The sequence below is a fragment of the Myxocyprinus asiaticus genome, chromosome 32 (assembly GCF_019703515.2).
Source record: "Myxocyprinus asiaticus isolate MX2 ecotype Aquarium Trade chromosome 32, UBuf_Myxa_2, whole genome shotgun sequence".
Taxonomy (NCBI): domain Eukaryota; kingdom Metazoa; phylum Chordata; class Actinopteri; order Cypriniformes; family Catostomidae; genus Myxocyprinus; species Myxocyprinus asiaticus.
Genome location: NC_059375.1, coordinates 231945 through 246271, shown reverse-complemented (window position 1 = coordinate 246271; position 14327 = coordinate 231945). Strand labels below are relative to the sequence as shown.

At 39.9% G+C, this 14327-nt stretch overlaps 1 protein-coding gene across 5 annotated transcripts in view; it reads left to right on the top strand.

Annotated features, from left to right (window-relative positions):
- The first annotated feature begins 2702 nt into the window (after positions 1-2702).
- LOC127423031 (sterile alpha motif domain-containing protein 14-like) overlaps positions 2703-14327 on the top strand; it is an 81290-nt gene continuing 69665 nt past the window's right edge. For 4 of the 5 annotated variants that reach the window (XM_051667011.1, XM_051667013.1, XM_051667009.1 and 1 more), the window contains exons 1-2: positions 2703-2936; positions 4261-4310. In XM_051667011.1, the coding sequence (XP_051522971.1) occupies positions 4268-4310 (43 nt within the window). In that variant the 5' untranslated portion in view covers positions 2703-2936; positions 4261-4267. The remainder of the gene's footprint in view (positions 2937-4260; positions 4311-14327) is intronic. The other variant, XM_051667012.1, reaches the window with a different exon arrangement.

Genomic DNA, 14327 nt, shown 5'->3' with positions numbered 1-14327 from the left:
AAAAAGAAAAACGTGCGCATTAACCCCGTGCATGAAAGCGCCAACCAGCGACAATCCCTTTAAACTCAAAAGGTCCATGAATGCCCACGAGCCCCCACGACAACTTTGCCATTGGAATGCTCAATTTTTACATAAAATTACATAAAAGAAAATACTTTGTAAAATAAACCCAGTCAATAGGAAGAATGAACACAAAGAACGTGTAGATTCATTCACAGAACTGTCTCAAAGGTGTGATCTTCCACAAAACAAATTCCAGCTGATATAAAACCGTTCAGATTCCTCGGACAGACAAACATATATTCAGTGAGCCAGCTGTTATGAGTTCAGCGGATGACATAATCTCGTAAAAAAAAACTCAACAAAACAAACTACAGCCAGTAGGAGGAATAAGCACGAAAAATGAACAGATTAATCCACAGCTGTTCCAAAGGAGTGTTATTCAATAAAACAAGCTCCAGCCGCTAGGTGGAACCAATACAAAAAGAAACAAAACCGGCATCCCGGTACCCCGGATGATTGAGTCAATTCACTCGGAGGCTGCATAAAAGTATATACCATGACTTACACAATCCGTCAACTTTATAAAAGACATCCTTTGTGTGAGCATGTAGATATTTTGCGGTCATCCATAGTGTCCACTCTCAATCTGTCCGGGAACTTCAATGCAAAAGTATTCGAACGTTATTCCTGCGGCTTCTATTCTCAAGATCTTCAAGCTTTTCAAGGAGATGTTCCAAATCAACTTTGGTCGCAGGTGGATTAGCTGTTAATTCCCTCTCCGAAGATTCCAAAAAATCTATTCGTTTTTCAACATCAGTCACTCTTGTACCTAACTCAGAGAATTTTATTTCCATCGCCGTAATCGATCGACATATTACAGTGAGATCCTCCAAATCAGCAAGAATCTTCGTCAACATCACCGACATGTTGGACAACTGACGCTGGATTCCTTCTCCCGCCGCGCCATCCAAATCGAGTCCCCGGTCTGTAGGCCTGTCGGGACTTTCATCCTGAACACGTAAGTGTCTTTTAATGTCTCCAGAGCCCGAGGATTTTGACTTCTTTGCCATGTTTTGCAACAAAGGGCAAATGCGTAACTGGGTGTGTCAAATTTCACCAGATTATAACATGAGAATAATCGAAAATTCAGCAAAGTGCACAGAGCTCGTCGCTCACACGTCTGCTCCTTGTATGGCGTCACCCTAAGTGGGCCTCTTTAACCATTGCCCAGTATCTCATGCCGGAGCCCTGCTGGATTATTTTATTCCTATTTAAAGGTGCTGTGATTTTTGCATGGAAATGTATGCAAAAATTTTTACTACTCCCTGAAAGATATTAATTAAATAATTGACCTGAGATATCTCACCAGTCTCTGTGACAGTTCTACACTCTGAAAACAGCAAACATATTGACACTTTCGACTTGTCAATCATTTCTTGCGTTCTCATAATGTTGTAGTTTCAGCGAATTATCGAGGCATAATGCCATTTTTATGCCAACAGTTGTCAGTTGAGGGCACTATTTTGCTGCTGTTGTTTTTGACAACCGTTTCCGCTCTCAGTAAAGCTCATTTGGTATCTTTGGAGTGTGGCTGAAATCGCTTACAGCACCTTTAAAGCTGGATTGTCCCGTGTATTGGCTTTTAGAATGTTGGCAACCCTAGTAACCTTACGAAAGCTGTTTTATTCTACATGGAGAGGGTCTCCTCACGGGGGCTGCCATGTTAGAATCACATGACCAGCCGAATACTACTCACTTAATCTCATTAACCATCCTGTTATTGGACACTTTCACTCATTGATTAAAGTAATCACATGTGACTGTGAATACTACATTTCTACAATGGCATCTGAAAATGACAACGATTGATTTTAAATGATACTGCATCCACATCGCTATAGAGGATAAAGAAAGTTTCCAACCATCTTTTCATTTTTGCATTTGGATTTTTGGTCTGAAAACAGAACTGTTAAGCATTAGACAGACCCTTTAACAGTGAAAAATATCAATGATAAGTGTCAACAGTATACTACATACCACATATCAAGAATTTCACACACCATTGCACTTGTGTATATGGCTGTGTGACAATAAAGTGATTTGATTTGACATATTATTTAGGCTTCAAGTTTACACTGTTGTCACTGTTTGCATTTGCATTATGTTTGCATTGTTTTTGCAAAATATTTGCACTGCTGTCATTATATTTCTACTGATAGAAAATTATTTATAGAATGAGAATTTGTGGATTAAACAGGCTAAATTAAATCATATTTTAGGTATTTAGAAAGTTTGAAGTAATTTCTTCAAATTATTTTTATTAATTTCATTATTATCAACAACAACAATAATAATAGTCGTAGTAGGAAAAAAATATTAAAATCATTTAGATGCTTTAAGAGTAGTAAGTTTGATTGCATTCTTTAAAGATGATAATAATCAGTCTTAATATACACAGATGAAAAGAACATCCATACACACAAGTCTGTTTTCATTTTAAATGAATTCATAAGTGAAGCAGGCACACACAGACAGATACCAAGATTAGATATCTGTTGTGACGGGGCATACAAGCTGATTGGCTGTTGGAGTGGTAATAACATTGATTCATGATGCACATGTGCTTCTACCCCCCTCCCATCTCTCTCTCTCTCTCTCTCTCTCTCCTTCATTTCATCGCTGTCCTTGGGTGTGTTTAGCAGTGTATGACATTCTGTTGCTGACAACACTCTCTCTCTCTCTCTCTCTCTCTCTCTATGTGTGTGTGTGTGTGTGTGTGTGTGTGTGTGCGGGCAGAGCAGCTCTATGACTTTGTAAATTTGTGCTCATCCAGGAACAGGAGTCCTCCGGCAGCAGCAGCATCATTATCCTGTGAGCAGGACAGAGGAGCAGTATGTCAGTGAGCTCTGTGTGTGATACGCAGCTATATAGAGGTGAGTCTGTTTATCCAGCTTTCTAATCCATCCATTTGTCATAATGAAATATTCATGATTTACAGCCTATTTCTGTCCTGATTGTCATCTGCAACCATTATAGCAGAGGTGAGCTATATTAATTCTTTCTTTAAAGACTGTAAGTACGTCTTTCAGACATTTTCATTATCCAGCATACAAGGTTATATACAGCTACGTTGGCCAGGAAATGTTGGTGAGCATATATTATTTTTGTTGTTTTAGCCCTGCAGTGCAAGTAAGCTGTTATTTGCTGATATGAGCACACAGGTCAGATTCGTTCCCTCCCATCTCAATATTGATTTGTTTGCTATTGCCATTCCCTGCCTGTCAGCTACTTAACAGCCCTGCCCCCTTATTCTTATAGATGGGGTAATGTGTGGTGTATAGGGCAGTTTTATGGCCATTATCTTAACATATCTCCATCTCACTGAGATGACTTGAAACTGAGGCATTCACAATGACAGAGTCAGTTGCCTAGACGGTTAGACTGGAGTACTTTCTCAATAAGAAAAAAAAGTCTGACATTTGTACATTGTTGTCCTGTTTTGTGTGTATTCTGTATTTGGTGGATATTTAGCTCTAGAAGAGGCTCTGATTAATGGATCAGGGTTTTGAACTGTACAACAGGGGAGATGAACCTTTCAACCACCTCACAATCCTGTTCTGCTCTCTCTTTCATAAGGATTAACAGGAAAGGATGGATCAGTCCAGATAATGCATAAATGGTTAGATTTGTTGGATAGACAATTAGATCAGCTGGGTACATACTGTAGATAGTTGGATCAGTTGGGAAGACAGATAAATCTGATAGTAATATAGATAGTTAATGAGTTGAGTATATAGATAGCTTGATCTGTTGGGTTTATAGATAGTTAGAGAAAGGGCATAGCCTGTGTTGAAGGTGCAGGGCAGCAGATGGCACAGGGGCATGTTGTCTGGACACAGTGCATGTGCCAACCAAATCCAACCTGGCCAACTGTGCAATGTACATTTGTGTGCCCCTAAAGTGTGAGTTTGTGTTAAATTAAACAATCATATACAATATATATAATACATATTACACGTAATGATACATGTAAATGATTTTAAGTAATATAAAAAAACAGGTGGAAAACAAACACAGAATGGAAAAGGCAATAAAGAGACAAATAAATGATTAATAATACATGTGCATTGTCTTGTAATAGCTTGGTGCAGTAAAACACTCTTAGTGTGTAGCTGCTCTTTATTATTTGTGTGCACAGAAATATTCTCTCATCCATATGCAACTACATTGTAATTGTTCACAATTTGCCTCTTTCAGATTGAAGATGTCCTCCACTCCACTGGCCGAGGCAGAGGAGGATGTGTTTGGTGAGTGACCTCTCTCTCCCGTCAGCCCACCCCCACCCATTAATGCCCAGATCTTAATTTCCACACTCCCAATACACTGCATTACAGGAGGAAGCAGGGTCTGAATACACTCTGAGCATGTGGAACACTTTGTTGTTTGAGTTGTAAATATTTTATTAAACATTTCTGTGAAATTTAAAGGCCATTTACAGTGGCAGAGCAGTAATGGTAGACATGGTGGGAACATTGAGAAGCCAACCTCTTCATATAATGTCTGTCATGTGATTTTAGTACAGACTTTGGTGCAGCCTGCTGAGTCAGTGTCAACACCATCACACACTTTAGTGCAGAGATCTGAAAACAAGTTTGGGAAGGAAAGAGTAAGGGTTTGGCTGTGGAGCTTAATAGAGGTGAAGTATGGTGAAAACTGCTTATGGAGGAAGGCATTTCCTGGTGGTACTTTTGGGGTCTCTAGCTCAAACCCTTTAGTGCCACCAACTGATCAAACTTTTTAGTTTTTCTTTTTTACTCTGACACATGAAAAAGCTATTAAAACTTTTTTATTATTATTGAATTTAGCATCGACAAACAATATGCTCTTAAATCAGACATATGAATGTGTCTGCATTACAGTATTGAAAATTGAGATTATGAATAAAGAGCAGAGAACCTTCTTGATTATTAATGTTATATGCTATGAATGCATAAAATGACATAGTATAAAAGTAATAATTACACAAGAAGCATGTTTAACAGTTTTATTTCTCATATTCTCTGAACACTGTTAATGAAGTGAGCTAAGACAGTGAGCAGCAGAACAAAATCTATAATAAAACAGTTTAAAGATCATTTGCAATGGAGGGAATCCCATGGCAGGCGCTGAACCTGAGAAACAGATAAAAGCGAAATTTCAGGGAAATATTCTTCCATTATTTTGAGCTCAGTTACAGGTTAACAAATACCTGTACATAGTCCAGTCACAGTAACATATTTTATGTCTTTATCTATACAGAGTAGCATTTGCATATATTTATTTTACCGACAGCTTAAAGAAGAAACATTTAGCTGTATTATTTAGCGTGCTACAATGTGTTGTTGTTTGTAACATACCTTTGCGTGGCAATAATGTGGTTGTCTTCTTGATTGTTCTTTCTCACTGGTAAACGTTGTTGGGCCTCATGTATTCAGATAGAAGACAAAGGCAGGCCTAACACAGTCGTAAAACCTGACTGAGGCCCACACAGAGTCATAAATCTTACTGATAAAAACCGTGCCAAAATCAAACAAAGGGAGTCCAAAACAGACTACAAATCCCATGAAGCCTTGCTCACTAAATGATCGAACTCTCAACTCCTATTGGATGAGGCACATGAGAGAACGCCCCTCAACCATGATGTCATCAGGAATAGAAATACCTCAGATCCTTCCGGGAATTGCTTTCAGCAACTTTGCTCGCCGTGTGTAGACGCAGCTCATCGCTGCTCTCAGGTGTAGCCTCGTGGCACAAGGAAGTAAAATCCGACTTGAAACTGTGGCTATACAATCTCTATCTCGTTGGATGAGTTGAGATTACTCTGTGTTCCACCGAAGGAGACCACCGAGCAATCCGCATCTTCATCCGTTTGCCTGCAGAAGTGAAGAGAAAAAGATTTCTCTTCCCTCTTCAATCAAGTCGACATCGCTGATTTCTCCGCCAGCCCGCCGAGAATCAGCAGCCGTACCGCCCGCCAACAGAGCGAGGAAACGGCCTCCTGTCATCACCCGAGCCTTGAGGAACTGAGTCGGAGTTAAAGGACGGATGAACACACATTCTACCTGCGTCCTCATACGATTCAAGTAAGAGGTTTACGTCTGGGCAGAGATAGAATATTATAGTGTGGTATTCTTGTGCATCAAGGTTATTGCTTGTACAGTTTACAGACTGCCGAGTCTGCTCATTGCTGCTAATAATACTCAAGGTATTACTGTAATGTACTGTTATCATGAATGAGATCTGCTGTGTTGTATTCCAACCACATTGGACTGTTGTGTATTTCCGCCATCGCGGGTGAGACCGGCACACTGAGTTTATCCATTAAAGAACCAAAGACCGCGGGACGGTTTATGAGCCATCCACCGCGTCTCTGAGTGATAAACTAACAGCTGCTTTCTCTCCCACGATCGCGAAACTGGCTTTGATGCCGCCACTTTATTCTCTCTCACTCGTACTAACCACACACACACACACGCGGCCCCTCCCAAACATTCTCGCACACACTTTTAGCTAGTAGATAACTTCGTGATAAAGTTCAGCTTTGTCCCTAAGTTATCGTACAAGCGGAGACACGCGGTAAATGGGCAGACGCCATTAACTGGCGTTAATGTATTATTGGATTATTTTGGTTACCATATCTAATCATGTCACTATTTAGTTTGTAGTTGTAAGTCGGAAGTTTATTGACTGCATTGTATTGATTATTAATTGATATTACTGCATAAATAAACTTTGTTATATTTCAAAGAGAAGTGTTTTGGTTTGTTTTGCATACACCTGTGTCAAATGCTGGCAGGGGATGTCAGTGCTCGGATTCAAGCCTTCATTGTTTCCTTTTGAATGTCGATTTTCTTAAGAGAACAATCTAATATTGAGACTGTTATACTGTCTGGTTATTAGTCCCTGATTCCAGGGTGGTGCCCCGGCGATATTAATCCTTATTAATATTCTGTATTTTGATAATTGATAATTATCTTTGATGATTGTTGAATTTGAAGGATCAATATGCTAGTGTTTTTTTTTTTTTTTTTATTTACAATTTTTTACAATGAATTGTAAACATACACACACACACACACACACACACATATATATTTTTATTATATAAAATCAACATTTAAACCCCACAACCCCGCCCCCCCAACCCCGCCCCCCCCAAAAAAACAACCCTGTGGTCAATATACATACCTACATATACAAACATAAATACATATATATACACATACATACACACGCACACATAATAATCACACAAACTATAATACACTACTCTCTCCACACCCCACCCGAGAGCCCTCCAAAAACTCCAAATACCTGCCCCAACTTATCCAAGCCACCCCTTCTTCCAGATGACACCTCCTCATAAGCTGCCACCCTTCCCACCTCCTTGCACCACTCTGGATATGGGGGCGCACCAACTGACCTCCAACCCCTCAAAATAACCTGCCTGGCGATCATCACACATGTCAGAACCCAGTTCCCTATATGGCCATCCCCCACATTGATGACCGCCCCATCGCCCAGAACACAAAGTCTGGGGCAAAATGAAACCTGAGTGCCCACCACGTCGCACACAAAATTCTGAACCTTCGACCAGAATTTTTGGATCTCGACATACCACCAAAAAACATGGGCCATGTCTCCATCCTCCGATTGGCATCTCCAGCAGGTGGGTGTGTCTTTAAGATCAAGCCTATACAGTCTAGAGGGGGTCTAATAAAATCTATGCAAAATTTTGAATTGTATAAGATGCACCCTTGCATCACTAGATGCAGACTTAATGTTTTTAAGAATCTTAGCCCACACTCCTTCCTCCAATGCCAAGTTGAAATCTTTCTCCCATACTCTTGAGAGAAGTTAAGGCTCCATCCCCCATACTCTGAATTAACAGGGAATAGTACACTGATGCCTCATGACCTTTTCCAAAAGCTGCAATCACCTCTCCCAAAGCATCTGCCTCCTTAGGGGGATGTGTGCTACTCCCAAAAATAGTGCAAAGCAGGTGGCACAGTTGTAAATGCCTATAAAACTGAGGTCTGGTGATCCCAAAATGTTGGACCAAGTTTTCAAATGATCTCAACACACCACCTTCATATAGGTCACCGAGTGTAGCAACCCCCCTCACAATCCACTCTGGCCAGCAGAAAGGAGACTTGCCAATACATAGTCTTGGGTTCTGCCATATGCTCGAGGCAGCATTTAAATGAGTGTCCAATTTAAACAATCTGGACACTTTAGTCCATACCGAGTGTAAATGCGAAATAACGGGGTGTAACTTAACTTTTCCGATTAGTTTGATAGAGATGCTTTGTAATGGCGAAATAGGGGCAAGAACTGCCTGTTCAATAACAAACCAGGGAGGGGCTCTCTCAGGTGGAAGTGACCAATAAGCCAAATGTCTGAGACTGAACGCATAGTAATAAAACAAAATCTTGTGTAGGCCTAGCCCTCCTTTGTCTATCGGCCTATGTAACTTATTAAAATGCAATCTGGGACGTTTACCATTCCAAATGAAGGACTTTGCTATGCTATCAAATTCCTTGAAATAAGAGAGGGGGACATCTACAGGGAGAGATTGTAGCAGGTAGTTACATTTTGGAATACAATTCATTTTAATAACATTAACCTTCCCAATCATCGATAAATGTAATGAAGCCCACCTGCTGACATCGCTCGAAACCCGGATGAAAAGCCGTTACTGGGCAGTACGCTGTCAAAGCCAAAGCTTCGGATTTAGCCCAACTGAATTTGTATCCTGAGAACTTGGAAAAGGAATCAATAATTCTGTGGAGGCAAGGCAAAGCTCTAGTAGGTTCAGAGACAAATAATAAAATATCATCTGCGTAAAGCAGAAGCTTATGCGGCACACCTCCCGCCACCACCCCTGGAAAATCATCCTCCTTTCTTATCGCGGCTGCTAATGGTTCCAGGGCAAGACAGAACAATAATGGGGAAAGAGGGCAACCCTGATGAGTGCCCCTATTCAAAGTAAAATAATCTGAGATTAATCCATTTGTTTGTACCGCTGCTACAGGGTGTCTATAAAGTAACTTAATCCAACCAATAAATATACTCCCGAACCCGTACATTTCCAAAATCTTAAAAAGATAATCCCATTCTACCATATCAAACGCCTTTTCGGCATCAAGTGAGATGGCAGCGATTGGAGACTGATCATTCGCTACTGACCACATGATATTGATGAGACGCCTGATGTTATCAGAAGAGCTGCGGCCCTGAATAAACCCCACCTGATCTATATGTATAAGAGATGTCATAACTTAATCGATTAGCCCAAATTTTTGACAATATTTTTACATCTAGTTGGATCAGGGAAATTGGACGGTAACTTTTACACTCGCTTGGATCTTTGTCCTTTTTAAGAATCAGACTAATCCGGGCTTGTGTCATGGTTGGGGGAAGCGTTTAATTCTTTAATGATTCAGTATAAACTTCTAACAAAAGTGGAGCCAGTTCTGTAGCATAGGATCTAAAAAATTCTGCTGCAAAACCATCTGGCCCCGGAGCCTTGCCTGTAGGTAGGGACTTAATTACCTCGTCAAGCTCCTCCAAGGCTATCTCAGAATCAAGAGAGTTTTTTTGCTCAATCGTCAGTTTAGGAATATCTAATGGTTCCACAAAGTTTCTAATATCTTCATCAGTAGACGAAGACGTGGAACTATAAAGATCAATATAGAACACTTTAAAGGCATTATTAATATCAATGGTTGAGGTAAATATGTCACCACCAGCAGATTTCACTGAGGGAATGGTAGAAAAAGACTCTCTCTGCTTTATATATCTAGCCAAAAGCTTCCCTGCTTTGTCACCCGACTCAAAGTATGACTGTCTTGCCCTGAATAACCAAAACTCCACTTTCTGTGACAAAATAGTATTATATCTGTATTTCAATCGGGTCAATTCTCTGAGGCCATCAGCTGACATACGGCGCTTCAGCTCTGCCTCTGCACTTTTAATATTTCCTTCCAACTCCATAAGTTCTTGTGCTTTGGATTTTTTGATGAATGAGGCATACTGTATGATCCGGCCCCTAAGAACTGCTTTAAGTGCCTCCCAAGCCATGCCCACAGAGGATACTGAGGACCAGTTGGTCTCCATATAAACATTTATTTCAGTCTTTAACATTTTTGGAAATCAGGATTTTGCAGAAGGGATACATTAAAGCGGCAACTATATGATTTCTTTTTCTCTATATGTGGCATCACCTCTAAACTCACCAGGGCATGATCGGAGACTAAAATGTTTCCAATTGAGCAATCAACAACAAATGAAATTAGGGATTTGGATATCAAAAAAAAAATCTATTCTAGAATAAATCTTATGGACTGATGAAAAAAATGTATAGTCCCTACCAGATGGGTTCAAAAGTCTCCAAATATCTGTAAGACCAAGATTTTTACACATCCTGTGAAGCGTCAGTGTTGCTCTAGGGGGTTTACACACTTTTGTTTCACTATGATCAAGGACTGAATCCATCAAAAGATTGAAGTCTCCTCCCAATATTATATCATGAGGGGTGCCGGCTGTTTGCAACATCCCTTCAAGATCTATAAAAAAGCCCTGATCATCAGCGTTAGGTGTGTAAATATTAGCCAAAATCAACCTTTGCCCTTCAATTTCAGCTAAAACAATAATTACTCTTCCTAATTTATCTTTAATCTGTTTGAGACATTTGAATTGTAAATGTTTATTAATCAATATAATGACTCCCTTGCTCTTACTTGTGCCAGCACTAAAGAAAACATGTCCACACCATATCTTCCCAAATTTTTCAGCTTCCTGCGGGGAGAGATGTGTTTCTTGAAGAAACACTATATCATATTTCTTACGTTTAAGAAAAGAAATAACCTTCCTTCTTTTTATGGGGTGCCCCAACCCATTTACATTCCATGTGGAGAGAGATAGTACACTTATATTAACAACTGACATATTGATATAATAAAAAAAAAGAAATTGTGTGCCAAAAACAAAATTATGAAGGCCACATTCCCCATTAGTGAAACAATCAACCCCCGAACATCCCCCCGAACAAAGCAAACAGAAAAAAGAAAAACGTGCGCATTAACCCCGCGCACGACAGCGCCAACCAGCGACAATCCCTCTAAACTCAAAAGGTCCATGAATGCCCTTGAGTCCCCACGATCCCAAACAACTTTGCCATCGGATTGCTCAATTTAATTACATAACAGAAAATACTTTGTGAAATAAACCCAGTCAATAGGAACAATGAACACAAAGAATGTGTAGATTTATTCACAGAACTGTCTCAAAGGTGATTCAGAATCCTCGGACAGACAAACGAATGTTCAGTGAGCCAGCTGTTATGAGTTCAGCAGATTACGTAATCATTCCAATGTCTCGTAAAAAACTCCAAAGGAATGTTATTCAACAGAACAAGCTCCAGCCGCTAGGTGGAACCAATACAAAAAGAAACAAAACCGGCATCCCGGTTCCCCCGGATGATCGAGTCAATTCACTCAGAAGCTGCATAAAAGTATATACCATGACTCACCCAATCCGTCAGCTTAATAAAAGACATCCTTTGTGTGAGCATGTAGATATTTTGCGGTCATCCATAGTGTCCACTCTCAATCTGTCCGGGAACTTCAATGCAAAAGTTTCTTTAAGGAAAAGTGTTATTCACAAAACAAGCTCCAGCCGCATGGCGGAGCCAACGCAAAAAACCTAAAATGTCGCCCAGCTTCCTCAAGAGTAAGTACAGCGAGTCAGGCTCACTCACATGAGAAACATCCAATGGTTTACTCAGACATTGATTCTATAAAAGACATTGCCAGATTTGGACATGTAAATACTTTGCGACCATTTTTCATTTCTATTCTCAGTTTGGCAGGAAACATTGAAGCAAACGAGATCTTTTTCTGATGTAAGAGTTTCTTGCATTCCTTGAACCGATCGCGTTTCTTTCTTGTCAAACTCGCAATGTCCGGGAACAAGAAAATATTATGGCTCTTCCAAGAAAGCTTCCCTTTGCTCCTCGCCTGGCGCAACACAAGATCTTTATCGGATGATCTCAGAAATCTGGCCAGAATCGATCTGGGCCTATCTCCCTCAGCAGATCTGTGAGCTGGTACTCTGTGAGCTTGCTCGATTTCCAGCTTGTGGCCTGTTATGTCGAGCAGACTCGGGAAAAACTCGTCTAGGAATTTCACCATATCTCTGCCCTCCTCATGCTCAGGAATTCAAACAATTCGAATGTCATTCCTGCAGTTTCTATTCTCAAGATCTTCAAGCTTTTCAAGAAGATGTTCCAAATCAACTTTGGTCACGGGCGGATTACCGGTTAATTCCCTCTCCGAAGATTCCAGAAAATCGATTCGTTTTTCAACATCAGTCACTCTTGTAGCTAACTCAGAGAATTTTGTTTCCATCGCTGTAATCGATCGACGTATTACAGCGAGATCCTCCAAGTCAGCAAGAATCTTCGTCAACATCACCGACATATTGGACAACTGACTCTGGATTCCTTCTCCTGCCGCGCCATCCAAATCGAGTCCCCGGTCTGTAGGCCTGTCGGGGCTTTCATCCTGAACACGTAAGTGTCTTTTAATGTCTCCAGAGCCCGAGGATTTTGACTTCTTTGTCATGTTTTGCAACAAAGGGCAAATGTGTAACTGGGTGTATCAAATTTCATCAGAATATAAAATGAGAATAATCGAAAATTCAGCAAAGTGCTCAGAGCTCGTCGCTCACACGTCCGCTCCTTGCATGGCGTCACATGACCCAATAAGCTAGTGTTAATTCTAAGCAATGTTCCATTGATTTTAATAATTAATGATTATCTTTGATAACAATTAATATTCTATTGAATTTGATGGTTATCTTTGATTGTTGATGTGAAGGATTAAAAGAGATAACATTGATTCAAATCAATGTTCTATTGATTTTAATAACTGATAATTATCTTTGATAATTAATTATTGATTATATATTATAAAATAATAAATTACAAAAAAAAAAAAGAAAAAAAAAGAAAAAAAGTTCCACATATTAATTAATTTACATATATTTAATCAAAATTGTCCCTCTCCACTGCTCCTCAGTGGCAGCCTTCTAGGAAGGCCAAATAAGTGCCCCACTTCTTGCCATAAGCACCCAAACTGCCCAGCCATCTACACTACCAGTCAAAGGTTTTGAAACAATTACTCATTCTTTATTATAATTTTTTTTTTTTTTTCACATTTTAGAATAATAATAAAGTCATCAAAACTATGGAATAACATAAATGGAACTATGGAAATTATGTTGTGAATAATAAATCAAAACTGTGTTATATTTTAGCATCTTCAAAGTAGTCACACTTTGCCTAGAATTTGCAGACATGTACTCTTGACATTTTCTCAACCAACTTCTTGAGGTATCACCCTGGAATGCTTTTTAAACAGTATTGAAGGAGTTCCCATCTATGTTGGGCACTAATTGGCTGCTTTTCTTTATTATTTTGTCCAAGTTATCAATTTCAAAAACCTTTTTTTTTTTTTAAATACAATTGTAGTTTTATAATGAAATAAATTAATATGGTGGCACAATTATATTTTTGTCTACAAAACTAATTTCAAACATTTAAGCATACGCCTTCAGATCAAAAGATTTTTAAGATCGTGAGAAACATTTCAGTCAAGTGTTTCAAAACTTTTGACCGGTAGTGTATGTGACATCTCTTCAAGAGCCGCCACTCTGCCCAACTCGATGCACCACTCATGAAATGAGGGCACAACAGCCGACTTCCATCTCCTAAGAATTACCTGCCTACCGATCATCACGCTGGTAAGGAACCAGTTTTTTTATATGTTTGTTCCTTATGTTAATACCCACCCCATCACCCAAAATACAAAGTCTGTGGCAGAATAAAATCTGAGTGTTCAAGAACTCTCTAGGTGAAGACAATATGTCAAAGAACTCAAAATCCTCGGGCTCCAGAGATATTAAAAGACACCTATGTGCTCAAGCTGATACCCCTGAGCAACAGGCCTCAGACCGGGGACTCGGTTTGGATGGTGCGGTGGGAGAGATTCAGTGTCAACTGTCGAGCATGTCGACAATGATGGTGAAGGCCGTTGCTGACTTGGAGGATCTTGCTGTAATACATTGTTTGATCACTGCCACGGAGACGAAATTCACTGAGTTAGTTGCAAGAGTGGGGGACGTCGAGAAACAGACCGATTATCTGGAGTCATCGGAGAGGGAATTTGCTGCTAACATGCTAGTGACCAAGACGAACGTGCATGTTTGGGAAAAGTTGGAAG